The 25,330-nt window shown below is 44.3% G+C and overlaps 6 protein-coding genes across 7 annotated transcripts; 3 read left to right on the top strand and 3 right to left on the bottom strand.

Annotated features, from left to right (window-relative positions):
• The first annotated feature begins 299 nt into the window (after nt 1-299).
• LOC6617434 (neural cell adhesion molecule 2) lies at nt 300-9,454 on the top strand. Its single transcript, XM_002041721.2, has 7 exons — nt 300-1,036; nt 3,703-3,954; nt 4,312-4,452; nt 5,106-5,237; nt 5,539-5,691; nt 7,840-8,328; nt 8,594-9,454. Exons 1-7 carry the CDS (start codon nt 982-984, stop codon nt 8,776-8,778), a joined length of 1,407 nt encoding a protein of 468 aa, XP_002041757.2. The 5' UTR covers nt 300-981; the 3' UTR covers nt 8,779-9,454.
• A 4,849-nt stretch (nt 9,455-14,303) lies between these two features.
• On the top strand, nt 14,304-14,777 carry LOC6617433. The gene is made up of 2 exons (XM_002041720.2): nt 14,304-14,381; nt 14,435-14,777. Exons 1-2 carry the CDS (start codon nt 14,322-14,324, stop codon nt 14,717-14,719), a joined length of 345 nt encoding a protein of 114 aa, XP_002041756.1. The 5' UTR covers nt 14,304-14,321; the 3' UTR covers nt 14,720-14,777.
• Nucleotides 14,778-17,574: 2,797 nt separating this feature from the next.
• Nucleotides 17,575-18,233, bottom strand: LOC6617432 (NPC intracellular cholesterol transporter 2 homolog a). The gene has a single exon (XM_002041719.2). The coding sequence runs from the start codon at nt 18,127-18,129 to the stop codon at nt 17,683-17,685; it is 447 nt and encodes a 148-aa protein (XP_002041755.2). The 5' UTR covers nt 18,130-18,233; the 3' UTR covers nt 17,575-17,682.
• A 509-nt stretch (nt 18,234-18,742) lies between these two features.
• Nucleotides 18,743-21,998, top strand: LOC6617429 (aspartate aminotransferase, mitochondrial). Of its 2 annotated transcripts, none has more exons than XM_032713949.1 (5): nt 18,743-18,911; nt 20,399-20,558; nt 20,621-20,722; nt 20,787-21,035; nt 21,105-21,998. In XM_032713949.1, exons 1-5 carry the CDS (start codon nt 18,844-18,846, stop codon nt 21,798-21,800), a joined length of 1,275 nt encoding a protein of 424 aa, XP_032569840.1. In that variant the 5' UTR covers nt 18,743-18,843; the 3' UTR covers nt 21,801-21,998. The 2 variants fall into 2 exon arrangements, with proteins under 2 accessions (XP_032569840.1, XP_032569841.1); XM_032713950.1 differs by lacking the exon at nt 18,743-18,911 and adding an exon at nt 18,980-19,017.
• A 52-nt stretch (nt 21,999-22,050) lies between these two features.
• LOC6617431 (uncharacterized protein KIAA2013 homolog) lies at nt 22,051-24,289 on the bottom strand. Its single transcript, XM_002041718.2, has 4 exons — nt 24,007-24,289; nt 22,545-23,958; nt 22,361-22,485; nt 22,051-22,299 (listed from the first exon to the last, which is right to left on the bottom strand). Exons 1-4 carry the CDS (start codon nt 24,191-24,193, stop codon nt 22,112-22,114), a joined length of 1,914 nt encoding a protein of 637 aa, XP_002041754.1. The 5' UTR covers nt 24,194-24,289; the 3' UTR covers nt 22,051-22,111.
• Nucleotides 24,290-24,393: 104 nt separating this feature from the next.
• On the bottom strand, nt 24,394-25,271 carry LOC6620971 (histidine triad nucleotide-binding protein 3). The gene is made up of 3 exons (XM_002041717.2): nt 24,911-25,271; nt 24,662-24,852; nt 24,394-24,608 (listed from the first exon to the last, which is right to left on the bottom strand). The coding sequence occupies exons 1-3, from the start codon at nt 25,245-25,247 to the stop codon at nt 24,567-24,569; spliced, it is 570 nt and encodes a 189-aa protein (XP_002041753.2). The 5' UTR covers nt 25,248-25,271; the 3' UTR covers nt 24,394-24,566.
• Nucleotides 25,272-25,330: the final 59 nt, after the last annotated feature.

Here is a 25,330-nt window from a genome sequence, read left to right as displayed (position 1 = left end):
TGCTGTTAACTGTAATAAACGGCAGGAGCACAAAAGCTTTGTTTTATGGCAATCCTGTTCTATAAAAGCTCTGATTACCCCGCAAAAAAGCTCAAAGGATGCTTTCAAATCCCTTGCAACATTTCGAACTTCAAATGTTTAGAAACATGTGCTTATAAACAAGTTGCCAACTGAAATGCCGACGGAAAGTGTGCCAACATAGCGAAGTTCCTATTAGAAGAAGTTTTCCCTTTTCGGCCCGATTTGCTGGCGATGGGGCAACAAGGATGTGGCAGGACGAGCGATGACTTCAGTGTACTTTCTGATTTCGCAACGGTTCGAACGTGAGCGCGGCTGCAGAAATCGAAGGACTCGCTTTTTGGGGAAGTCACCACGTGGACTTCGTACTCGCACTCGCACTTCGTCAAGTATCCGCCGTGGACGCCGAGTGTCCTGCGGTGCACTTTCAGTCGAATCTCGACACTCGCCTGCAATGGATCAGGCGATTCCCCAGCGGCGGCTTCCCGATTCAGTCAAGTAGAGCGCGAGAATTGAACGTAAAAGCGCTCGCAGGATATGTTTGCCGGATATGTCAACCTACGCGGTCCCCAACCTCCGTCCGGTGGCCTCCTCCTCCGATCCGAGTGCTTCCTCGAGTGATAGTGCTTAAGAAGAAGATAAAAAAGAGGCGAGCAGGCCAGGAACCACAAAGCGAAATAGCCAAAAAGAGATATAAGCGAAAATGTTGGCCCTGAGCTGGATGATGATGTCATGCCATTGAGTTGGCCAAAAGTGAAAGTGTTGTTGCCGCTTTTCCGGCCACGGGTGACACATGAGCGGCTCAGTCTTGTGCCATTATCCCTCAAGTGCACGACCCAGTAATTAACTGCGAAAGCTACCCCACGAAAAAGAAACGTGTAATAAACTCACTGCGAAAAATTGAGATTTAGTGGAATTGCCCATTAAGGATTATAGCCACATAAAGGATACTCGCGCTGAGCTATGGATACCCTAATTGCGCTCTGCTCTCTGCTGTTGTTACTCCTTTCGCAAAATGGTAGGATAATCTCATATCCAAGAAGGATTTCAATTGTCCCACGCTAAGTTGGACCGCTTTGGGGCAAACTCTCTGCACAAGTATATATTTTCACTTTGTTTTTCCTTTCCCTTTGTTTTCACAATAATGAAATTCATAGCTGAATGCAAAATGAGTTCATTTGTTTGCCCAACACATTTGGCAATGCTTTGTTTTTCCATTTTTGCGGCGTGTTGTGTTTGTGGATTTCTTTTAGAATTTCTTGATGAGCTAAATATTTCATTAGTGGCAAAAGGACGATTAGCACTTCTGATGTGTACAAATAGGATATCATCAGCTCAAACATTTTAATTGCTCTATCTCAAAATTTAGTTTAAATAATTTTCGTTTTTTAAAGTTCCCGATATTTGTACTGTCTTTAGCTTCAGTATTTCGTGCCCATCCAACTAAGACAAATATTTGCTTCTATTCTGCTGCCACAAATCTGTTTTCAAATGTTGCGGAACAGCCTCTCAAAGGGAAACTTTTTTGGGCCAACCTTTTTTTACAAACTTCTCTTGTCTCTGACCAAACATACATTTTTTATCTTTTGCGGCTACGCAATGTGGCATGGAAATATTACACATACGCCCATTGCGCCCTCAGCCTAAAAGTATGCAATGGCGAATGTTGGGCGACAGAGCAGGATGCACAGGCATTTAAGTAGTGCTAAGCCATGTGCAAGCGCTTTGTTAGCGTCGAAGGAACCTTCAACCTTCACCCAAATTAGCCCACGGCCATGTGCCACTCGAAGATGAAACGATTCATGGGAACCGTGCTGAGGAATTCATTACGGCTAAGGAAGCGGCGGGGTCAAAATGAACATGTGCCCAACGCAGCCACTTGACGGTCTTTGAAGTGTGGCAAGAAGAGGAGCAAGTTACTAAATGGGTTGAAAGATATGGCTGAAGAACTACAAAGAATGCAGAGCCAAAGGCAAATCATGGAAGATAGATTCCTAACGAAACTAGAAATGTATCCACAACTTAAAGTTTTGTATGCACGATGATTGGGTACTATGTTTCGCTTACTACTAAAATCTCTATAATAAGATCAGTTTACAATGTATTGTATTAGCTCTGCAATTTCACTTATCCCCAACCTTTGGCCCCTCATCATCTCCAGCATGATTGATATGCGATATGCAGCGGACAAAGGAGCCAAACCCTAACAATCCAATTGCAGAAATTGTACCTTTACTTCTGTGTGTGTGTGTGTGCTCCTATATTGCTTACAAATTCAAAAAGGCGCATTTGAATTTTTATTGAATTTACTTCAACGTTTGCCACACACACTGCCAAATAAAATATTATTAAATTCAATTTGATGGATTTGATGCTCCCCCGTGCCAAGTACTTCAAATGGCAAGCGGAGTGGGCTTATTGATTGAGATGAAAAAGCGCAATTGGGTAATAGATGAAATTTTGCAAATCAATTGCCCAAAGTTTGTTAGTTGCTCGAAATGGATTCCATTTCTGATTTATTTGCATACAAAATGAGTTGCAAAAACGCATTAAAGCGGTGAACTTTTTAGGCAAGTAGTTTTTGATAAGATTTCCCCATTTATTAAATAAACGAAGCGTTTTACGTATAAAATCAACAATGTATTGTTTTCTAGCTTAATTTCATTGTCGAAAAATTCACTAAAAACTTGGCAAAACAAATCACAGCTCATATTTTCAATGGTTTCCCCGTTTGTGTATAGATTCAATTACCAATAATTAATTTAGCCAGCCGTCAGCAGCATGTCGAAAAAGAAATCGCATACAAAACGCTGTAAAACCAGCTCTTATCCCTTTTGCAAATAGTTTCGGATATTTGTTTTCAATTTTGTCTGCACAAAAGCTCTCGAACTGTTTGACTGAAATTTTAGACGGCCAAAGCTAAGCATTCCAAAGGACTGGGCAAAGGGTTTTTGTAGCTGGGCACGGAAAAAGGTAATAAAAAGTGGGTACGCGTTTGGAGAATTGAGGAATTTGCCGCTCTGGGATGCGCCATAAAAAGCTGACGAAATCATTCGAAAATTCTGACTAATATACAGCAAATGTGACAGTTGAGTAAAAAATTACATATTTCATTGGAAAAGGAACAATAGACGAGTAAAAACTTTACCAATTGTGCTACATAAAGTAAAAGTATTGCAAAATAACATTATTACGGACAACATATAAAAATCTTTCTCATTGGAAAAACATGCTTCTAATGAATAATCCTTAGCTTAACTTTAGTGTCACCATACATATGAATCATAGAAGATTGCTTTCCGAATCCTTTGCAATTACAAAATGATTGCTGACCATATTTTTCCCAACTCCCAACTCCATTCACTAGGAGATGAAAACTGAAGATAGGAATTTCTATTAAAACTGCAGCCGAAATGGTGGAGGCACTGAAATGAGATGCCTTGCATATTTCGCCAGAAATCAAAATATCCAGAGCCATTCAGACACTGGCAGCAAAGCTAATTAAATGCCGGGCAAAACAAATAAAAAATTCGCGTTCGGTTGGGTGAAAAAAAGGGGGGGAACTGTCCATATAAATTATGATTATTTTTATGAGCTGCCAAGCCAAGTTGGTCGACCTTACCCCTTGAAAACGGATGAATTTAATGCAAAAAGCGCCCCATCTCGACGTCTTGCCCCTTGCAGCTGCAATCCTCGGCCAGCTGGACAGCACGAACAGCGGGGGGAGTGGCACTGGCGGCCCGCCCCCCGACAGACCGCCCACGCCGCCTCTCAGCCTGCAGCCGTCAACGCCATCAATAACGCATTTCGTAAATGAGTCCTTCATCATCTTCTGCCAGACAGTACAAAAGGATATCGACACCAAGTGGCGCGATCCCCGCGGACAGACCCGTGAGAACACCAAGGGGCGCGTCCACATCGAGAAGAAGACGACGGGTAAGTGGAGCAGTGGCGAAGTGGTGACCCGGCCGAGTGGATAAAGTCACTGGCTGCTGGGCACGAGCATCCTTGTGCAGGGGATGCACGGCAGAAAGTTGAGCGGAACGACCTGGTTGTGAATAATGGCCGCCTTATTAAATCATTGCCAAAACAGGAAGCTATTAAGAGTGCCCAAGCATACGACTGGGATGAGCATAAATAATGCCTTTCTCGGAGGAATTCAAGACTCAATTTAAACTGCATCTATGATTCGAAGTAGTGAACTCTCACTATTTCCCATCAAAGAAGTCCTTCTGCACTTGAAATTGACCTGAAACTTACCACACTTTCCGCTGGCAATGTCCTTTGTTTCAGGACTCCTGGCATTAGTTTTCGAGCACATCGCACTGGAGGACAGGGGGAACTGGACCTGCGAGGTGAACGGCAACAGGAACGGCAATCGCAATGTGAATGTGGAACGTGAATTTTTGGCCTCCTTCGAGCTGCTCGTAAATCGTAAGTTGACTTCGGCTTTGGGGACTTGAAGGGCATTAAAAAAACGGGGTCGTAAAATCTGCAGCAGGATCTGTTTACTTGTCCTCTTAGCTGTGATTCGGCAGGACTGCCTAACGAGAGCAGTTTCATTCAGTTGGCAACTAAGGAATTAAACATTTATGAGCTTAGCCATTGGCTACTTTAAATCTGTATTTGGATAACGAACTCACTTATATATTTCAACTTGATTATTTGGCTGACAGAAAAAGGTCAACTTTGCTGGCATCTTCGTTTGCAAGCTGGCCAAGTTGACCACAATGCTCTCGACCACTTTTTGCACACAACTCCGGACCAATTTCCGACTGACAAATCATTTAATGTGTTTACAAATCGCAGTGACTGACTGCTTCGCCAGCCACATTTAAAGTGAAGCAATGAACCAGAACACAATCTGTCAACTTTCCAATCAAAGAGAGACCAAGTAAACAGAGGCAGCAAAGAAGCTGCTTAGTTATATATACACTGCATAGCATAGTAGCTATGGGATGGGGGTGGCTATCATGACTGCATATTTACACACGGAATTTGAACAACGCACCCCTTCCGGCTCCTCCTCCTCCTCCTGCTCATTGTCCTTCTGCTCCCCTCCACATTCCATCTGACTTGGCCCGCAGAGAAAATCTCATTTGGCAAGACGGAGCAAGTGCAGTCGGTGCGCGAGGGACGCGACGCGATGGTCAATTGCTTCGTGGAGGGAATGCCCGCGCCGGAGGTATCCTGGCTCTACAACGGCGAATATATAAACAGTAAGTGGCACTTTGACCCTTCAACCCGGCTATACTATATATATTTCATACAATATTTCTACATTGAGTTTCTTAAATGATATGTTTCTTTCATTATTTTTCTTTGAAAACACACCAATCTTTCTTTGAGTTAATTTCCAAACTTAAGCCCGTTAAAGCCTGCTTACCCGGATTTGTTAGTTTAATTTTCTGGCTGCACACACACCCACACACTTGGCAATCTTCTTGGCCATGCATGCATATCCCGCCCTCCGTTCTGACCACATTTGTAACGCTTCTCTCCGCTTTGTTTCGCCTGCAGCCGTCAACTCGACGAAGCACAATCGCCTGTCCAACGGTCTGTACATCAGGAATGTGAGCCAGGCGGATGCCGGGGAGTACACGTGTCGTGCGATGCGCATAACGCCCACTTTCTCGGACTCCGATCAGATAACGATTTTGCTAAGGATACAACGTAAGTGTCGCCACTCCGACTCCGACCCACTCCGATCCCGTCCGGCTAACGGAGCAGGACACACGCAGGACATGCCGCACTCGATAATATTTAATCTGGAATTTATTTTGCACCCCACTTGTTGGCAATTGCATTTGCCTACCTTCGGTCCCCTCAGTTCCTTAGTTTTGCGGAAGTGAAAGGAGCTGTGCAACAAAATCTTTGCCGATGGCAGCTTAAAGTTGCTCGAGTCCCCTCCGTTTTGCCCCTGGGGAGTGAACATGCTTCGTTGGCTTTAATGAGATTTCCAGCTCCGAGCAAAGTCCCGATTGAAGTTATCCTTATCCCCTCAGCAGAGCGATGAGAATTCCTTCGGGATGTCAGGGTCAAGTAGCTGGGAAATGCAAATTATTGATGCAAATTTCATAATGAACATATTACCCGACTGAGCATTTCGGGCCAAAAGGGGATTCACATCAAGGGGAATATAAACTTATGCTGCGCTCTGTCAGGGGATCTGCTAGGCAGGAGCTATACCTTGTAGCAAAGTGTACTTAATTTAAAGTACTCACTAGTAACTAGTTACTAATGATTTATGAAGTGATGTATGATTAACATTCCTCCTAATCCTACACCCCAACGTATTGATCTTCAAGTTACGGCTCAAACACAGGAGTGAAGTTAGTTTATCGCAAGTCAATGATTTCTGGTATTTGCAAACCCAAAAAACGCTCTCCGGGGACTCATTTGTATGGCTGTCACTGGCGAGTTGCTGCCATCGATATCGCAACATATGGCTTCATAAACAAACCAACACCAGGCGAGCCAAGTAACCAGAAGCCTGGCCAACTTGATCCAAGCTCCTCGTCCAGCATCCTAATGCCCCTTCGGAATTGAGTTGCCGTCAAAATTTTACTAATGACTGCCGGTCGAATATTTGCACAAGTCAAGCTTGGCACACTCAGAAAAATCAATTGTAGAAATCGGTTTATTTTAGTATTATGAGAATGACAGTTCAGAGCTGCAACAGTTGCGCACGTTTTTCTTCTGAGTGCAGCTGGGTCCAGCCAAGCGGACCAATCCGTCGGACTGTTGGCAACTGGAGGGCAAACAGCAGGCGAATGGAAACCGAAACTAATTTGCTGCCCGGGCAGAAGCCCCAGTAAGGGGATTCCGTTCCCTTTGGAAGCAGAAACAGTGGCAGCAGTTGAAATGCTGCAAATGCGGCAATATATAGGTTTGCATTTTCTCAGCAATAAACTTCAATGGACCGCATCGGCGACGAAGGCGACAAGGACACCAAGGACACTGGCACCACTGCGAAATGCTAAAATGTGCTATTAGCCGGGGGCAAGGGGTGGAGGTCCTGCGAGTCCTTGGCCAGCAGACAACTTACAGTGGGCAGCACATGAGCTAAGAGCAGTTATCGAAACTTAATTGCTTCGGCTGCCCTGCAATTTAGCTGCTAGTTCTAAGGCAGATAATCTCTACTTCGATGGACACTTGAAGTTTACTAAAAGCCATCGCGATACTCCTTTTATCCGGCAAATCTTATTGAACCAATTTCAATAGACTTTCCACTATGCAAAGATACTTTTCAAAAGGGCAGGAAAAGCGAGAAAAATGAAATTCACAGCAGAGAGTGATTCAATTTCTCAATACAATGCTCAGTTTTTCCTTCCTGTCCATTTTCTTAACTCAAGTCTAAAGCCATTTCTTGATATTTTTTCCGGGGAGTTAAAGGAAAATGTAAGAAAAAGTCGGATATCTGTTGTTCTAGTGATTTGATTATTGCGGTTTCTTGCACTCCACGTTGTGCAGGCGGCAAGTGAGTCAATATGGGTTTGAATACTCTTTAAATATGATATTTTCAGAGGTTGTTTTAACAGGTCCAAAATGCTAAAGTTTGTTTAATTTGGAGTACTTTAAAGTTTAATGCACAATCAACTGCACGGTGATAGGGATATCCTTAAACAAATTTTGCCACCTTTCCCAAAATTGAAAACATGCAAATGGTTGTCAAAGTTTCTGTCAGCATGCGGGCGCGAAAACGTACACTTAGAGAAAACTCCATTGAAGACAATCAAGAGTGGCTGCTCCCCTTTCACTTTTTCCCCAACTGCGACACATCTGTAACCCCCTTTCGTATTCACCTCCACCTCTTCTTAGATAAGCCCCACTGGTTTTTCAACGAGACAATGCCCGTGCAGTACGCCTACGTGGGCGGGGCCGTGAACCTGAGCTGCGACGCGATGGGCGAGCCGCCACCATCGTTCACCTGGCTGCACAACAACAAGGGCATCGTGGGCTTCAATCACCGCATCTTCGTGGCGGACTACGGAGCCACGCTGCAGCTGCAGATGAAGAACGCCTCGCAGTTCGGCGACTACAAGTGCAAGGTGGCCAATCCGCTGGGCATGCTGGAGCGGGTGATCAAGCTGAGGCCGGGGGCCAAGCCACTGGGTCCGCGGCGGTTCCAGCTGAAGAAGCTCTACACCAACGGCTTCGAGCTGGACATCCAAACGCCACGGATGAGCAACGTGTCCGACGAGATGCAGATCTACGGGTACCGCGTGGCCTACATGAGCGACACCGAGTTCAAGTTCAGCGCTGGAAACTGGAGCTATGCCAAGCAGAGGGACTTCTCCTTCCACGGGGGTGAGTGTCCAGTGCAGTATTGTTAATAATTTGCAATTTGTTGGCATACTTATCAATATTATTACGTGTAATCTGCTCTCATCGATTGTTTGTTTGCCAATGTGCACTGTCTAAAATTCGCTTCAATGGCAACATGGCCATTTTATTTTGGTTGACTTCACACAACACCGTCAGTTTTCAAAGGACTAATTAAACCCAATTGAATATACATTAGTGCGAGGTCCAAGTGCACTTAACGTACTTTTCCAAATCATACCAATTCCAGGCAAGCACTTCATCATTCCCCATCTGGAGACGAACACCACGTATTTGATGCGGGCGGCCAGTAGGAATCTGGCCGGATTGAGCGACTGGAGTCCCGTGAAGGTGTTCACCACGGCCGCAGGATGCAGCAGGAGTCCTTGGCTGTATCCGGTATATGGACTCATTCTCGCTTTGATCTGGACATAGAGCTCGACCTATCCCGATTACCAATACCAAATGCAATCCCCCAACCCGAACTCGTTATTGTTGCGCTGAGTTTTCTGTTTTCGTGTATCTTCTGTGATAGAACTTTGTGTGTGCAATTTAACCTTTGACCTAACCCGAGAACGTTGAACGAGCGAATTATTAAACGAAATGCTTTTAGCTATATATAGACGACATCTGTTTAGCCTATTGCCAATTTTTGCTGCCAACTTTCATTCATCGATCGCATTTTTTGTACGTTTTTTATGAGAAATTATTATCGAACGATTTTGAAGAGGGTGGAATCCTTACGATACATACAATACATATGCATTGTCAACTCTACCTTATAGTTAAATATGAAACGCCCAACTCTACATAAATGTTGTTCAAGCTAACGATAACTAAAACGATATACAAGTAAACAAACACACACACAAAAGAACCGAAAACTTTGATGAATTTTACAAAAAACAAATGGAAGTCCAACTTATTGATTACAAATGATAAATGGAGGCAGAATGGAAATCAATAATAGAAAGCGGATTGAATTAGCTTAATTGAAGTGAAAATCGAATACAAGAAATGAGAATCGAACCCCAAAGTAAAAGAAATGTTTAGCTGGTAAGCAGTGCGTATGAGTAATATGAAAATAAATTCAACTGAATGTGTATGAAAATGACTTTGATTTAAAACTGGTTTCTGGGGCATGTATGTATATGTATGTATAAGTATGTATATTAGTACTAAGACTATCTTCCTTTCTAATTACATTCATAGTGCTCTAATTTAATTAAACCAACACCCATTTGTTGAATAATTTCCTGGCTTCCGCTCCATTGAGATGCCTTTAGATGGTTATCTGGCGACCTTTGTTTGTCACCTGCCGCCATAAAAATGTTTATCATACTCATTAGCGCAAATCTCGTAATGCTTTCAGTCCATAAACATCCTGGGACAAAGACAAAGCTTCGGACAAAATGGAGGCTCATTGGCAATGCCAAGCACGTTCCCAATTACCAGGATACTGCGCACCCTCCTGCCAACAGTTTATCCCCTTTCGGGGCAATAAAAAAAGAACATAATAAACTAACTCATAAAAGTCAATAAACTGTCAAATGGCAAAACATTTACATCACTTAAGCATAAATCTCCCGGCCATCCGGACACTTTGTCCTGCGAATCCTGTACATCCTGCCCATCCAGGCCATCGCATGTGGAAGGATATCAGGCACCATTTACATAAGCCCACAAATTCGCCAGCGATAAATGATCATTAACGCAATCGTCCGTAATAACTTATTGTACTTTATTTAACTTTTATTTCAGCGTGTGCACAAAAAATCGAAAACAGTTACGGGTCAGTGGGAATTTTCTGGCATTTTCAGACGTGACAGCGTGAAACAAAAGTAAGCAAATTATGGCGCCCAAATAAATACAAATACGCTCGTGTTTGCCACGCGATTCATTGGGGCGCAACGAATGTGCCACGCCCACATGTGCACAGTGCCAGATTATAAACACTCGATTTATTTTCCATTTTTTGGTCACAAGCATGGAATGATGAAAGGCGGCATCTCTGGGCTTTATAGGGTCAATCTGACAAGAAATTTCGATTTTATTACTCGAACTGTTATTGCTAATTGTATTAATTTATTAATTCGCGCAAGTGGAGAACACTCGGCAGAAGTTTCCTGTCCGAATGCAACACATGCCATTAATCGGCCTGCCGCAGCAATCACTTAACCTGCCCCATATGCGCCACGCCCACTTAAAGTCATAAGTTAACCAACTGATCAAAGTCGACCCGGATGCAGTAAGATGTCAGTTGCACTTGCATTCGCACCTGCAGTTGCAGTCGCCATATTCCGTCGCAGTTGCAATCTCGCATTTATTTATTGTTGTTTTTACTGGGCTGGACTCGTCTTTTACCGGGCAATTAATGGGATTTTTCATATGCATATATAGGGGTAATGTGCGGTGGGTGGGCGTAAAGCAGCAAACATTATTACCTGGCCATCAGGAGCAGGAGCTTTTGCCGGTCAATCTCGCAGCCGCGTCCCTGCGCCGCCTGTGTGTCCGTAATCGTTTCGGTTTATTTTAATTAAAATTTACAATTAATACTTAATGAGTCGGGCGAGTGACATCAGCAACAGCAGTAGCAGCAGCGCAACTGCGACTGCAGCAACATCAAATTGAATTTGCCGTGCAGCAGCGTCGTTGTGTGAGTGGCATGTGGCAGCATCACCGTCAGCATCAGCCAATGTGCATGATAATTTCGGAAAAGTAATTTCCACCCACACACCGCACAGATTGAATAACATATACATGCAGGTATTTAAACAAATACAATCGAAGATAGCTTACCTTTCGCCCGCATTTTTGGCCTCATTCTCTATGAATAATTGAGGTTTGTGTCGGCATATTTAATTGTTGAAATGGCAAATCGATGTTGCTTCAAGACGCTCCATGAAAGTGTGAAAGTCGTTGACAGTTTCCTTCTGATCGGCCATCCGTTCTGTCTGTCGAATTGTTTGCATTGGTTGGCCAACTTGAAAAATTTATTTGGATAATTGAGATGGAAAATTGTGGAAAATTTGCATGTCAAAGACAGGTGTCGGGGAACTTTTGCTCAATCCGTCACAGACGATAAGCAGCATATGTTTTATTTAAATATATACAAAGGATTGTTCCTGCTATAACGAACACACAGGATACTTTATACCTAATTATTTATGCTGCTTCCATTTCTGTAATCCAATCGCAGTCTCTATGGGCTCTCTATAATTTGTCCGATCAACTTTCCGGCTTGATTTAAGCCCCCAGAGCTTAGTAAAATACACACACATGAGCCCAACTTTTCTAATTACCATTCGCAGGCGAACGAACGTCCAAGTTTTGGTTAAGTAAAGACCCATTGGCAAAGTTATGAACAAATCATTAAGCTGTCAATTTTGTGTAGTTTGCCAATAGGTGTAATAAATGAATGGGTCATGAGTAATGCGTGCCCAGGCAAAGGAGAGCGGGATGGATTCGAAATTGATTGCCACGACTTCTGGCTGATTGAAGTTAAATCTTTGCCGAGGTAACTCCCATTAGCCCCATTGAAAAGTTATGAACATTTTCGGGCCAAACTTCGTCCACACATCCCTGGCTGAGTCTGTGCTTAGTGTTTTCCAAAGGAAAAATTCGGAAAAGCTCTAAACTTTGTCTGCTTTTTTCTCGTTTTGGGCAATTAAATGGGAATTTCTGTTGCATTTTTGCCCATTCAATTCGATGACAGATATATCTCTGCTGAAAGCCTAAATGGGTCAGAATCGTCGTCGTCCTTTTTCTGCGTCACCATTGACATATGCAGGCTACTATGAAACACAGTTTTCCACTACTATTTCCCGCACTTCAGTGTCATTGTCTTTGTTCCTGCCGACTATATATTTTGACATAGAAAACTTTTGCACCTTGTAACGACTTTTTAAGTGCCAGCACTCGCGTTTTCCGCAGCTAAAAAAATCACACAGAGCGCAGAAAGAATGAAATGTGGAGCAAAATGAATATGTAAATCTAGGACTCTTTGCTGGCACCATGGCGAAATGAAACACAAATAGGCGAAAGCGTTGCGAATGAAAATAAATGTGAATATTTATGTGATTTATATGGAAGGACGCTTCAACTGGGACTCCGAAATCTCGCGGGGCACAGAAATGCGGTTGGCATAACAGGGGGTTAAGTTTCAAGGGTTGGATTTCATGGAAATTTGCATATGCATGTCCGTGAGTCTGGCTATCTTTCCAGACTTTGTCTGTCTAGACAAATGAGTGAAGCTCTCAAAAAGGAAATACATTTGGAAGTCCTTACAATTCAGCGACACTGTCAATGTTTCGCAGTCCATTTTAATTGCTTTTGGCTGCAAAAATGGGAAGGGGGAATCAATAGAACCTCAAATAAACATTGAATACAGCACAGCATTATGCGCTTATTTACTGAAACCATTGTGCTATTCGTTTTACCTCATTTGGCATTTTGGCATTACGCATACGCCGCATGGACCAAAGCATATTAATTGAACAACTCTTCGGGTGAGAGCGCCACAGCCCACTGCCCTTTTTACTTTGTTTATGTCTATTTGTGTTCATGGTTTTTGGGACCGAACGGCATTTTGTATCATTCCCTCATTATGCAAATGGTTGCGATCTAAGTGCACTAAATATTGCGCATTCGCCGCGTGCGCCAATAGGACGGCAAACCAAATATGCATTCGGGTCATTTGTATGCGCTTAATTCAATATTTTATTTTGATACAAAGTTTAAATGCAGTTTGACTTCCCACTTAATATGCGGAGCGGAAAATGTTCGAAAAATCCGAAATGTTAATGAGTAGCGCGTTTCCCTTACAAGCGAAGCATGTTCAAACAACTTTATCATTAAAGCGGTGAAGTATATCTTTCGCACTGGCTGAAATGCAAACCAGCTTTTATATCATGTACGTTATAATTACCCAAACGCATCCTTTTGCACCAAAGGCAGGTACTTGGTTTCATTTAATGCTCATTCATTTAAATCGATACGGTAAGTTACTTAATCTCTTGATCATAAAAACAATTTACAAAATGCAACCTTATCATTGGCGCTCTTTTTCAATTCTGAATCTTTAAGGCTCACTCCCTGCTCCCTTTGTTTGTCGAAAAATTAATTTAAAATTAATTTGTTTTTAATCGCGCTCATTGCGGCGAAATGGGTGGCGTTCCAGGATAATTTGCACATGTGGGCAAACAAATGAAAATGCATTAAAAATGTAGAGGTAATCACGATGCTACTGACGTCGGCGGACAAAAGACGGACATCCAACGGACACGCAACGGACAATGGAGTCGGCTTCTGTTGCGGGGCAGGAGGTAAGCAAATTAAGCTATCTGTTTCGCCATTTGATTAATTGCAATGCAATGCAATTTCAATTTTTTGCCAGCGCCATCCTTTGTGTCCTCATGTCCTGCCATATCATAACTGTCAGCGTCAGGACTGCAGATTGTTCCTGTTGCGATTTTTTGCACGGTTCAGCTGGTAGCGGGACAAGAAAAAAGCCGCTGAAGAATTGACAGCTCATGGCAAACCCATGCCCGGCTACACTTTTTGGCCATTTGGCCGTAGTTATGGCATTCAATGTGTTTCCATGTTGTTAACAACGGATGCCAGCCGTATGCAAATAATTAAGATAACTGCAGCTCCCTCTGACAGCAAATGGGATTTATTTTAAATGCAAAAACCGCAGCAGGAGCACAAAAAATGTGCAACTGTTAAAAGTAACAAGGGATTAAAAGTGCCGCCGAGCTGGAAAGTCATCAAAAGTGCATGCGTGCCACTTTGATTGGTAACCGCAAAGGCAGTGGCACTCTATATGGAAATTTCAAGACTTTTTATAACCACTTCGGGCATTAGAAATTAATTGTATTGGTAGTAGAGCGTTAATAATCCTTAAAAAGCGTGAATAATTAATCTATATAAGGTGGAGTTGGGATATCTGTACGCTGCAAACAAAAACGATCTTCGAGATGCAATTGTTGCTGGCTTTTGTACTGCTGCTTGGCCTCTCGGTTTTGGCCACTAAGGAAGTAAGTGCAAATATGCTATAATAAATAGGTTATAAATTTGGCATTTTCCACAGCCGGAAGAAGTTAAAATTGCCGGCGAGTGTGCCAAGGAAAACCATGTTATTAAAAAGGAGGCACTTGACCTTTTAATGAGCTACCGCTTGAAGAAGATAACCCACAACGTCATGTGCTTCATCAACTGCATGTTCGAGCGAACCAACACGCTGCAGAAAGTGAAGGAGAAAGTTGCAAAGGAAAATCACAACTGCGACTCCTCCATCAAGGACGCTGATAAGTGTGCAGAATCCTTCCACAAATTCCAATGCTTGGTTAAGATTCAGATGAAATCGAGAGGATAGAATCCTTTCTAGATCCAGCTATAAACGAATTTCAATTGTATTGGAACATATTTCCCTAGCAAGCGCATCCAATCAGTTTAAAGCATTTATGTAATGGTAAAATTCACAAGAAATTCACCCTAATTATTAGCGTCATAGTGCAGCAACGACATGTGCCACAAACAATGCCCAAACTTTAACAATTAATCAAGCCATTTTGCCCACACGAATTTAAAGTTTTTAGACACCACTAAAAGCACTTCGGAGTGCGAACTGCGAAAAATATGAAAACATAATGAAAACCAAAAATAAACTCAAAGTTGGGCGGACTGTCAGCGGCAGAAGGGGGGACACTTGCCGCCCCCACTTAAAGTGGAGCCTCGTAATTAACGGAATTAAATGCAAGGAACTCGCTTTGTGCAGTGACCAAAAAATGACACGACCAGAACCGGAGTTCTGGAATTTATTTACAACGGCCAACCGCATGGGAGCGAAAATTGTTCATATAACATTAACATTCGATTGGGGCGGAAGTTGCATTTTACTTTTAAATGCAGCGAGTGCAGGAATGTTTATATTTTTATTTTTATTCTTTTCATTCTCGTTTCCATTTCCATTTTTGTCCACGGACAAAGAGAGATCTCCGCACATGCTGCTATTTATGCAAGAAATTCTGTGCAGACACAGCGGCTTACAAGGGGGCGGACTTTGGGGGAAGGGGCTTGGCGCCTGGTGGGTTAACTCATACGATATGCGGCCAGAAGCAGAGATACCAGAATGCACAGAAAATAAAATTAAACAATAGCAGTGCGCCCATCCACATGACCCATTTAAATAATAACATATTAATGCCCAGCCAGCAAATCAAAAAAAAAGGGTTTCGATTCTTTAAACTTTTAGTAACTTTATGTTTCAATGGCCATTTTCATATGTCAGCTATAAATAGTTTAAAGAATTCCCAACTCTCCGTTCATCTTTTTCTGCAGGATGGTGCATTTTTTTTAGTGTGCCCACATCCGCCTACATTTCTTTTCATTTCCCATTTTTATTTCCCCATCGCCTCCTTTCACTCCACCGCCTCCTGACCCCCCAACCCAAACCCTATCCCCATTTCAACCCCCCACTTTTGCATGCAGCGTTGTGTCAAGTTTTTAAACGTCAGCTGTGTCTACAGATGGGTTAAGGGGAAAGCGAGAGCGCGGCGTCGGCGGGTTAAGAGGATGGACTGGGGGCTTGGCCCACATTCCTTTGCAGTTTCGGACTGCCGTGCTTTATGCGGATTCATATGTAAATCAAGTGAAACATCGCAGGCAGCGGACTCCTTCCTCTCAAAACTGACTCGCAGAAGCCCGGAAACCGGAAGGTGAAAGCTAAAGTCACTGCCTAGGATACTGGATTATGTGGCCATATAAAAGTCTGATCAACTGACTAGTTTTCCATAAAATTGGTGCTATTATCAAAGCTTAAAGGGGATATATAGATGATTGTTGTTTTTTAATAGCTCTATTGTTATATCTTATTTAAGAGTTTCCAACAATGTTGACGAATCCCCAGTTATGCGACCATATTCAAATGCACACAAGTCGGATCAAACTGTCTTTAAAGCCACAAAAAATGAACTCTCGAAAAGGAAACCCAAATCCGACACGAATCACTGGCGGAATTGCATTTCAAGCGATTCGTGGCGCAAAGTGAATGTAATAAAGCGATTTCTTTGCTTAAATATCCCCGTGCTAGCGCACTGCGGATAATTCTATCTGATGCACCACCCACCAACCTCTTATAACCGCCCTCCCCCTCGCTTTTCCGCCCGCCTGCATTATTTGCATATGGCCATATGGCCCGAGAATTCGAGCGAGTGTGTGTGTGTGAGTGTGTTTTGGCTGAAAAAGGATGAAAATTGAGAAAACGAAATGGAAAGCTCTGCTGCAGTTGATTTGTGTTTTTACTTGCCTTTAGCTGCTGCCACCCACTACCACCCACTACTACCCACTACTACCCACTACCACCCTTCCGCCTATTTCTGCGATGTTTCAGTTGTTTTTGGCTTCTTATCAGGCTATTCTTTGTTCGGAAGAACGGAGAGCAGAAAACGAGAATGCGAATGCGAATACGAATCCGAATGCGAACTCTAGACCGTAATCGAAACCAAAACACTGACGAGCATTGTTTTCGATTCCGATAGAGCAGCTGGCTCATTATCAACGCCATGTCGGTGAGGAGTCGTCCCAAGAGCTGGGATATCAATGTGGTTGACTAACAGGAGGGCGAGAAGATAAGCCATCGGGTCAAGTTTCAGGATTGCAAGAGTATCGAATGGTCATCTTGCATTTCCCAACCAAGGGAATCCGTGCAATCAAGGCGTTCAGTCCATATTCCAAAATTATGAATCACATGATATCACTGCCTCATGCGCCATAGTAAAATACATATGTATGTTTCTCTCAGTGCACTGAAATTAACCCACTGATATCAACTTATCGTAAACACAAAGAAAGCAGTAGAGTAATCACATTTTGTGTTCGAGGGTCGATCGAATTGTTTGTTGTTCATCCATTTCTTTCCCTCATTTTCAGCAAAGCGGAAGAGGCAATCAGAGCAAATAAAAGGAAATAACAATAAAAGGCCCACAAAAAGAGCGGCACTAAAGATTATATCAAATTAGATTACAAAAGGAGAGAAAATTCTGAACTTGAGACTTCCGCTCAGAGATTGCAGATCATTTAGCAGATTAGTCATTCTGCATGCTACCTACAACTGTAATAAAAGTAATATCTGAGAAAAGCTTAGTTTGCAGTTGACACATAAAATGCTTGGATTACTAATATTTTAAGTCACGCTTGGCTTGAAGATTTCGAGTTCAAAAAAACTACTGATTTAAGTGTAATATTATTTATTTTAAATTAGATTACAATGGAGCGGGAAATCAGGAGTGCTCAGCGCGCTCTCCCTAGTATTTCGAGGTTAATTTAGAGGGTGGCTGCCTACTGAATTTTAGCGGGAATCTCGACGCAGATGATGTCCGCTCCGTCCTGGTCCTGCAGCTCCCACTTGACCAGCACCGACACCTTGGGGTAGGATTTCAGCACCGGCAGGGTGGCCGTGTAGCGGTACGACTCGCCCTTCTCTAGCGGGCACTTCAGACCGCTGTCCACACAGGCATCGGGATTGGACAACGGGAAGGGCATTTCGATGCCCAGGACCTTGCCGTGGACGACCGTCTTCACCGCCGTTGCCTCCTCGGCCAGGGCGAAGTCGATGGAGAAGCTGACCGTGGTGTTTCTCTTGAGAATGCACTCCGCCTTGGTGGTGTCGCAGCCCTCGATGGCCACCCGGGTGAACTTGCCCGTCTTCGATCCGCAATCGCTGAACTCCAGGGCTCCCGCGAAGGCCACCAGTGCAACACAGGCAATTACCGCGTACCTCAGCATTTTCCTCCACTTAATTGAATTACAAGGTAAACGTATCGGGTGGCTTTTCCGCTGGCTTTTGCCTCGTTCTGCCTCTTCACAGCGCTACGAATCTACTAAATCTGGAGAGAGTCCGAAGACAACACAAAGCTTTCTTATGAACGGCAAACAGCTGCGCGCGGCGACTCAGAAGAAAGCTTTCTCCGCCGATTGACGGGGGGGCTGCGAAATATCGCTTGAAGGGAATTTATATTATATACATAATACCTTATATAACAATTATAAAATATAGTTATTTTAGGAAAGAAAATATTTTGTTTCCTATCTGCTATATATTAATTAATGCAGATCGACGAGGATAAATATTTTATTGGGCATGTGTTCGAGTACTGGTGCATATTTTAAAAATTAAAGCTTTTAAGCTTACAAAATGCTATTTTTTCCAAATTTTGAGTAATAAATCCATAAATATAATCGATTTTAAAAAGTTTTTCTGCTCTCAAGCATAGAAGCCAAAAGTTCGTTTTAAAAAGTCTAAAAGGGGAGCACTGGCGAGCTTTCGCCCCCGCGATAAGTATCGAATGCAGACCGGCAAAAGCTTCAGCTCACGACCTTTTGCGCTTGCCGCTTTTGTCTTTAGTATTCTCTAGAGGCCGGCGGCGATTGGCAACGTTTATTGCAGTTTGCAATTGTTATTAACTTAAAGCATAGTACAACCACTAAGTGCATTTAGCAATGTCGCAGATCTGTAAGCGCGGTTTGTTGATCAGCAACCGATTGGCGCCCGCCGCCCTCCGCTGCAAGTGAGTAAGCGGGACGGTAAGAGGGCTCCCAGCGGCCGGCGTGCGTGCTGGAAAGAGACGGCAGGCCGCCGAACACGTTGCAGATGCAGCAGTGTCATTTGCCAAGGTCATTGCAGTTGCCGGTCGAGCCGCAGTGACACATTTGTGTTTGTTTTCCCCAGCACTGCATAATTTGTTTGTCCTTGCGGGCTCGTTCTCCAGTTTTATCACTATACTAAATCTGTTATACGGATTTATTGTTATATCAGCACAGGGGCCTTTTATTTCATAATCTTTCGCTCTGCGGAAATCTAAAACAATTATTTCCGCTGTTTCCAGCTGTTTATATCTCGTCTACTAATATTTGCATATGTTTCGGGCCCTCTACTATACTATATAGACTGATTGGCCAACGGACGTATGTGTAGTTATTTTTAAAGCCAATTGTGACGCCAAATATGACGCTCCATGTTATTTTTTTGCCAATTTCATTCCACTTGAGGGAACTTTTTGAAACCACATGACGGATGGGTTGGTAGAAAACAGATGCCCAAATGAGCTTAAATCAATTCACTTCAACGTTCTTGAATTATTTATTATTTTTTTAGTGGTTAGGAATAAATAAATAATTCGAACTACAAAATATTTCAATTTGTACGAAATCAACTGTGAAAAAAACCTCAAAAAGTATTTTTTTACATCAAAATCGCAAGTTTAAGTTCATTTTTAGTTATGAGTAGAAGCATTATTATGACGCTGAAGGACATTGTGCATGTGTGGTCCAACGACCCGGGAGAGCGGATGTGCCGAGCGAACAGAGTGTAGGGTATTCGTGGTCATATCACGCTTCTGTCGCGTGCTCTGATTTCCATTTTATGGAGCTCCTTGGCTTGTGGGCGGTTTGTTTTATCGAAGTAGTAAGGTTCCTTCCGGAAATCAAACAATCAGTTCGAAAGACAGGTGACGCCTAATTGAAAGAGTTTAATTAAGTTTGATAACTTCCACGATTTATTGCGGCTCTGAATATCGAGCAGGACAATCGGATGCCGGCTACGTCAGCATCATCGAGCTTATCGCTGACGTAGGCTTAAATGGATCTATATTGTATACTTTGTAATCGCCGACCGATTTCCCATAATAACTTGTTTACAGCTGATAAGAAGGGGCTATTTAAGACCCCCATGTCGTTGGGGGTACGAGGTGTTAACAGTGGGGGCGAAATCCAAGAAAACCTTTAGATGACTTTCAAACTTTAGTCATGAAAACGAAATGATAAATGATAGCCACAAGTGGCCAGACGTGGATGAGATAACCCACTAAGCAGTTTCATAATCTACCAATTAAATTTAAACCAGATAAGGACTTCGTGGGGCGTTCACGGGCATTCTAGGGTTAAAGGTTGACGGGAAATAGAAAATCGCTTGGAAAGTGTCTCAGATATAAAAATGTATTAATAGATACGCGATGGATGTTGTGATGCAAAGAATAATATATTATTATTATTCCAGATCAACATGGTTCTCCGAGGTGCAGATGGGTCCACCCGATGCCATCTTGGGCGTCACGGAAGCCTTCAAGAAGGACACCAATCCCAAGAAGATAAACTTGGGCGCTGGCGCCTATCGCGATGACAACACCCAGCCCTTCGTGCTTCCCAGTGTTCGGGAGGTGAGTTCAGATCAAGTTTAAACTAAACCAAATTTTTAAACATACTTATTGTAAATGACCAGGCCGAGAAGAGAGTGCTGAGCCGTAATCTGGACAAGGAGTACGCCACAATCATCGGCATTCCCGAGTTCTACAACAAGGCCATCGAGCTGGCATTGGGCAAGGTAAATATAAACCTGATATCCAAATGAAAATCTTAACTAGTAACTAATCAAACTGCCATTACAGGGATCCAAGCGTTTGGCGGCCAAGCACAACGTGACCGCCCAGTCCATCAGTGGAACTGGAGCTCTGCGCATCGGAGCCGCCTTCCTGGCCAAGTTCTGGAAGGGTAACCGCGAGATCTACATCCCATCGCCATCGTGGGGCAACCATGTGGCCATTTTCGAGCACGCCGGTCTACCGGTGAACCGATACCGCTACTACGACAAGGACACCTGTGCCCTGGACTTCGGCGGACTGATCGAGGATCTGAAGGTGAGGATTTACATTGCCACTGATTGATGTTCTTTGATGTGCTGACCCAATGTTTATTACCTTTTCCAGAAAATCCCCGAGAAGAGCATTGTTCTTCTGCACGCCTGCGCCCACAACCCCACTGGAGTGGATCCCAGTCTGGAGCAGTGGCGTGAGATCTCTGCGCTGGTCAAGAAACGCAATCTGTATCCCTTCATCGACATGGCCTACCAAGGCTTCGCCACCGGAGACATTGACCGCGACGCCCAGGCGGTCCGCACCTTCGAGGCCGATGGCCACGACTTCTGCCTGGCCCAGAGTTTCGCCAAGAACATGGGATTGTATGGTGAGCGCGCTGGCGCCTTCACCGTGGTGTGCTCCGACGAGGAGGAGGCTGCTCGCGTGATGTCCCAAGTGAAGATCCTGATCCGAGGTCTGTACTCCAATCCCCCGGTGCACGGAGCTCGTATTGCCGCCGAGATCCTCAACAACGAGGATTTGCGCGCCCAGTGGCTGAAGGATGTGAAGCTGATGGCTGACCGCATCATCGATGTGCGCGCCCAGCTCAAGAACAATCTTATTAAGCTGGGATCCAGCCAGAACTGGGACCACATTGTCAACCAGATCGGCATGTTCTGCTTCACGGGCTTGAAGCCGGAGCAGGTGCAGAAGCTGATCAAGGATCACAGCGTCTATCTCACCAACGATGGACGTGTTTCGATGGCGGGAGTCACCAGCAAGAATGTCGAGTACCTGGCTGAGAGCATACACAAGGTTACCAAGTAAGGAGGACCAGTGGAGATCGAAGTAGAGATGGAGTTTCAGTAGTACCTTTTAATCCGGCACTTGTACGAATTTTCTAGCACCAACGAAATTCCGAAGTCTAGATAAACCAATGCATTTTGCACACTCTCTATCCATATCTCTGTATATAAGCTAAATGATCTGCCTTTTAAAAAATAAAGCATTTAAAATGTTAGTAAATACGATTCGTATTTTTTATGGAAAGTGAACAGATGTACCAAATGTAGAAATGTTGGTTTTCGCATTTAGATAATCATATTTTATTAGCATCCAATTTTTATATACAACTAGGATCACGGTTTGTTATAACGATATCTTAACTTATCGCTCGGCTCGCAGTACTCCTTGATAATGAGCTTGCACAGGAATATGTGAAATACTATGATTATTGCACATACGGAAACCCAGAAGAGCGTGGGCAATCCACCCAATTGGTGCCCATGTCGATGCAGTGCGATCAAATGCTGCTCATGTGCGGGAGCTGAATGAAATATTTACATAATTAGTCAACTTGAATATGATTCCCCAGTGAAACTTCTCACCCTCGACCACTTCCTTCACGTGGATGGCATGGTGCAGCTCTTCCATGTGCTGCTTGTCCTCGGTTATGTATAATATTGCTGTTAGGGGTTCAGTCAGTTTGACTGGGAATTGTCGTCGGTTTTGCCTGCAAAGTGATACAATTTCATTATGTTCCCAAAGGATTATGTGTGGGTTAAAAATTACGTGAGCAGCACGGGCTCATCCAGGCAGCCGCCATCGCAAGCGTAGTAGCTCCTGTCTGAACGATCCAGCGCGATGTTGATCACCGCCTTGTTGTCATCATCCACAATAATGGTGACGTTGACATGGGTTTTGTTGCCGTAATTTAGGCGCCTGAAGTGGAAGTCCCTGTGCAGAAACTTCGGATGGATGTTGCACTCCAGATGCTGATTGCTGAAACGAAAGCTGCCGAAGCTCAGGACCATGGCTTGGATGACTCCCGAAGCACCTGCTCGTATGAGATTGTGACAGCCCTGCTTCTCCAGCGTTAGCATCCACGATGTAACCAGGGAGTTAAGCTGCTGAAGACTAGACATCTCGCGCCAAAGATTCTCCGCCTGCAGAGTGTGATAGGAATCGTAGCAGCCTTCGGCGTACGTTAGCGCCTTTGCTATATCCTCCTTTTTGGAGCCACCCGTCTCTTCGAACTCGAAGCTGCGCACCTGGGAGAGAACTGCATACATCGTGGCATTGATGCGATCGCCGTTCAAGCTGTTCTCCGCCTTGGAGGTGCTTATCGTAAACCCAGTGGCCCACAAATCAGTCCAAACGTCAATGTGCTCCTGGCGATAGATGTTTACGCTGTTCAAGGATCCTGGGTTTGAGGGCTTGGAGCCAAGCTTTTGAAGCAGCTTGGCCATCGCCTGAGTGGCCTGCTGCTCTATGGTCTCGCTTGTACCACCGATTTTTTCCTCCGCCACTGGTTTTGAGTACTGCACTGCTGTGGGATACACAATTCGCACTGTGCCGCGCTTTCTAAGCTGCAGCTTGGAGTCCATCTGCGGCTTCACTATGCTTATAACAATGGATTTACTGGGATTTTCTGTCTGAAGCTGGACTATGCCCGAGAGCACCTCCAACTCTGTGTAGGTGAACACTCCCATGGAGACGGGTTCACTGAGCGGCACTGTTCGCCTGGTGAGCTTCTGCAGATTGACGCGTGGCATGATCAGTTCTATATCCTCCAAGAGGTTCCTGGTGTTTGTGATCTGCAACTCCTGCATGAAGATATTCGGCTGAGTGCGATGGGCGTAGTAGGTGTACGAAACGAAGTAACCGGCAAAGCATTGGAATCGATGCACCATTCCCGTCAGATACTCGACGACAGTGGCTTCCTTTTCCCCGCCAGATGCGGATCCTCCCGAAACGGAGACCACCGGCTGAAAGCGAATAGGCAGCTGCATAGCCCTGCCATTCTTGATATTCAAGAAGGCGTCGTGTGCGATCTCCAGCCCGAGGTAGCCGTTGCCGACGTAGGGCGTGAAATCGCGTTCACCAGGCATTTTCGCTGGTGACACGTGACGGATATTGGCTTCGAATTCAAAGTTCTGGAGGATGAAAGGCGTCAGCCGGTCGTCCATGCACATGCTGTGGGGATCTGCAATGGGCGGGGGTTAGTCCAGGACTTTAAAGGCGCTCTACTCACCCTTCTGTTCAGGAGCACTAAGGAAGATATAGCGAAAGATCGGCGGAATCATATAGAAGACCACACAGACACAGAGGAGCAGAAGGAACAGGCGGCGGTACGAGGAGATCGTGCCCTCCGCCAGGCGCTTCATTCGACGCATCACGTCGCCGCCGTCGAACTTGCTTTTCGCTGAGCGGAACAACATTTTCCAGCAGTGTTTTGGAGCCCGGAAAATTGAGAAACATTTCAATTTTAGACCATTTTTGTGCTTCCAAGTGAATGGCAACTGCTTTTAGTGATGGCACGGCTAGTATCGCTAAATCGATATCTTTGTATATCGGTGAGACATTCTATACCCTCGAATTACAGGGTATAGTGCATTGAACACAAGTTTAAAACGCATAATGCAGTTAATAGGGTAAGCCCTAATTTATAATAAATTGTAAATATCAATTACATTTCTATGTACATTTTCACGGTCTTGGTTCTCACTGGGTTGACACAGATGGTTGAAACTTTAGACAGTAATAAGAAAACTCTTAATTTTAAATTGCACCTCTCCCGCAACTAAGCCCATATCACAGTTCCCGGTCCTCCAAGTCCCGAATCGCATCATTGGACTAAAAGAAGGCAATGTAAGTAAGTGAATAGTGAACTATGCGACGACCCTTACCTTTTTGAACCAGAATGAGGGCATAAAGCTGATCTTGTTGCCGAAGCTCATGTCGGCAGGTGGGAAAATGCCGTGCAGATGGAGGTGGCGAACCGAGATGAACGGCGGCAGGTGGAAGCCCACAATCGCCTCCTTGGGATTCACGTTCTGCGATCGCAGGAATTCCATCATGCCCTGCTCCATTCGCCGCACTGGGTGCGTAAAAAATTGGCATTAGTACGGTTACTAGCAATGCGCAACGTGGCTTACCTAATCCCACGTGGGATTTGTTAAGGGCTTTCAGGCTGTCGAAGTGCTCCTTGGGAATCGCCAGATAGTGGTGCCTGGCAGCCGGATACTTGTCCTTGAAGATCACATATTCGTCCGTTTCCACCTCCAGGATGGGCGGCGGTCCTTGGCGGCGGTGGGCGAAGTCGCAGAAGAAGCACTGCTCGCTTTCCGCCAATCGAGCCTCGCCACTAGTACATTTGTAGATCGATACCAAAACTATGAGGCCCAAACCGGCCAGGCCGGCTATGTACATTTTATCCTTCCTTTTCATTCGGCTGTTTGACTGGATCGGCACGGTCTTAGCTTTTCTTTTCATGAATGTCTGTGCCTGAGATCGTTTCACACTTTCGAATTGGTGAAATTATTTGGATAAGCGAAGTAAACATTGCAGCGGGTATT

The sequence above is a fragment of the Drosophila sechellia genome, chromosome 2L (genome assembly GCF_004382195.2).
Source record: "Drosophila sechellia strain sech25 chromosome 2L, ASM438219v1, whole genome shotgun sequence".
Classification (NCBI taxonomy): Eukaryota; Metazoa; Arthropoda; class Insecta; order Diptera; family Drosophilidae; genus Drosophila; species Drosophila sechellia.
Note: the sequence above shows the minus strand (reverse complement) of the source record. Positions and strands in the feature narration are given on the sequence as shown.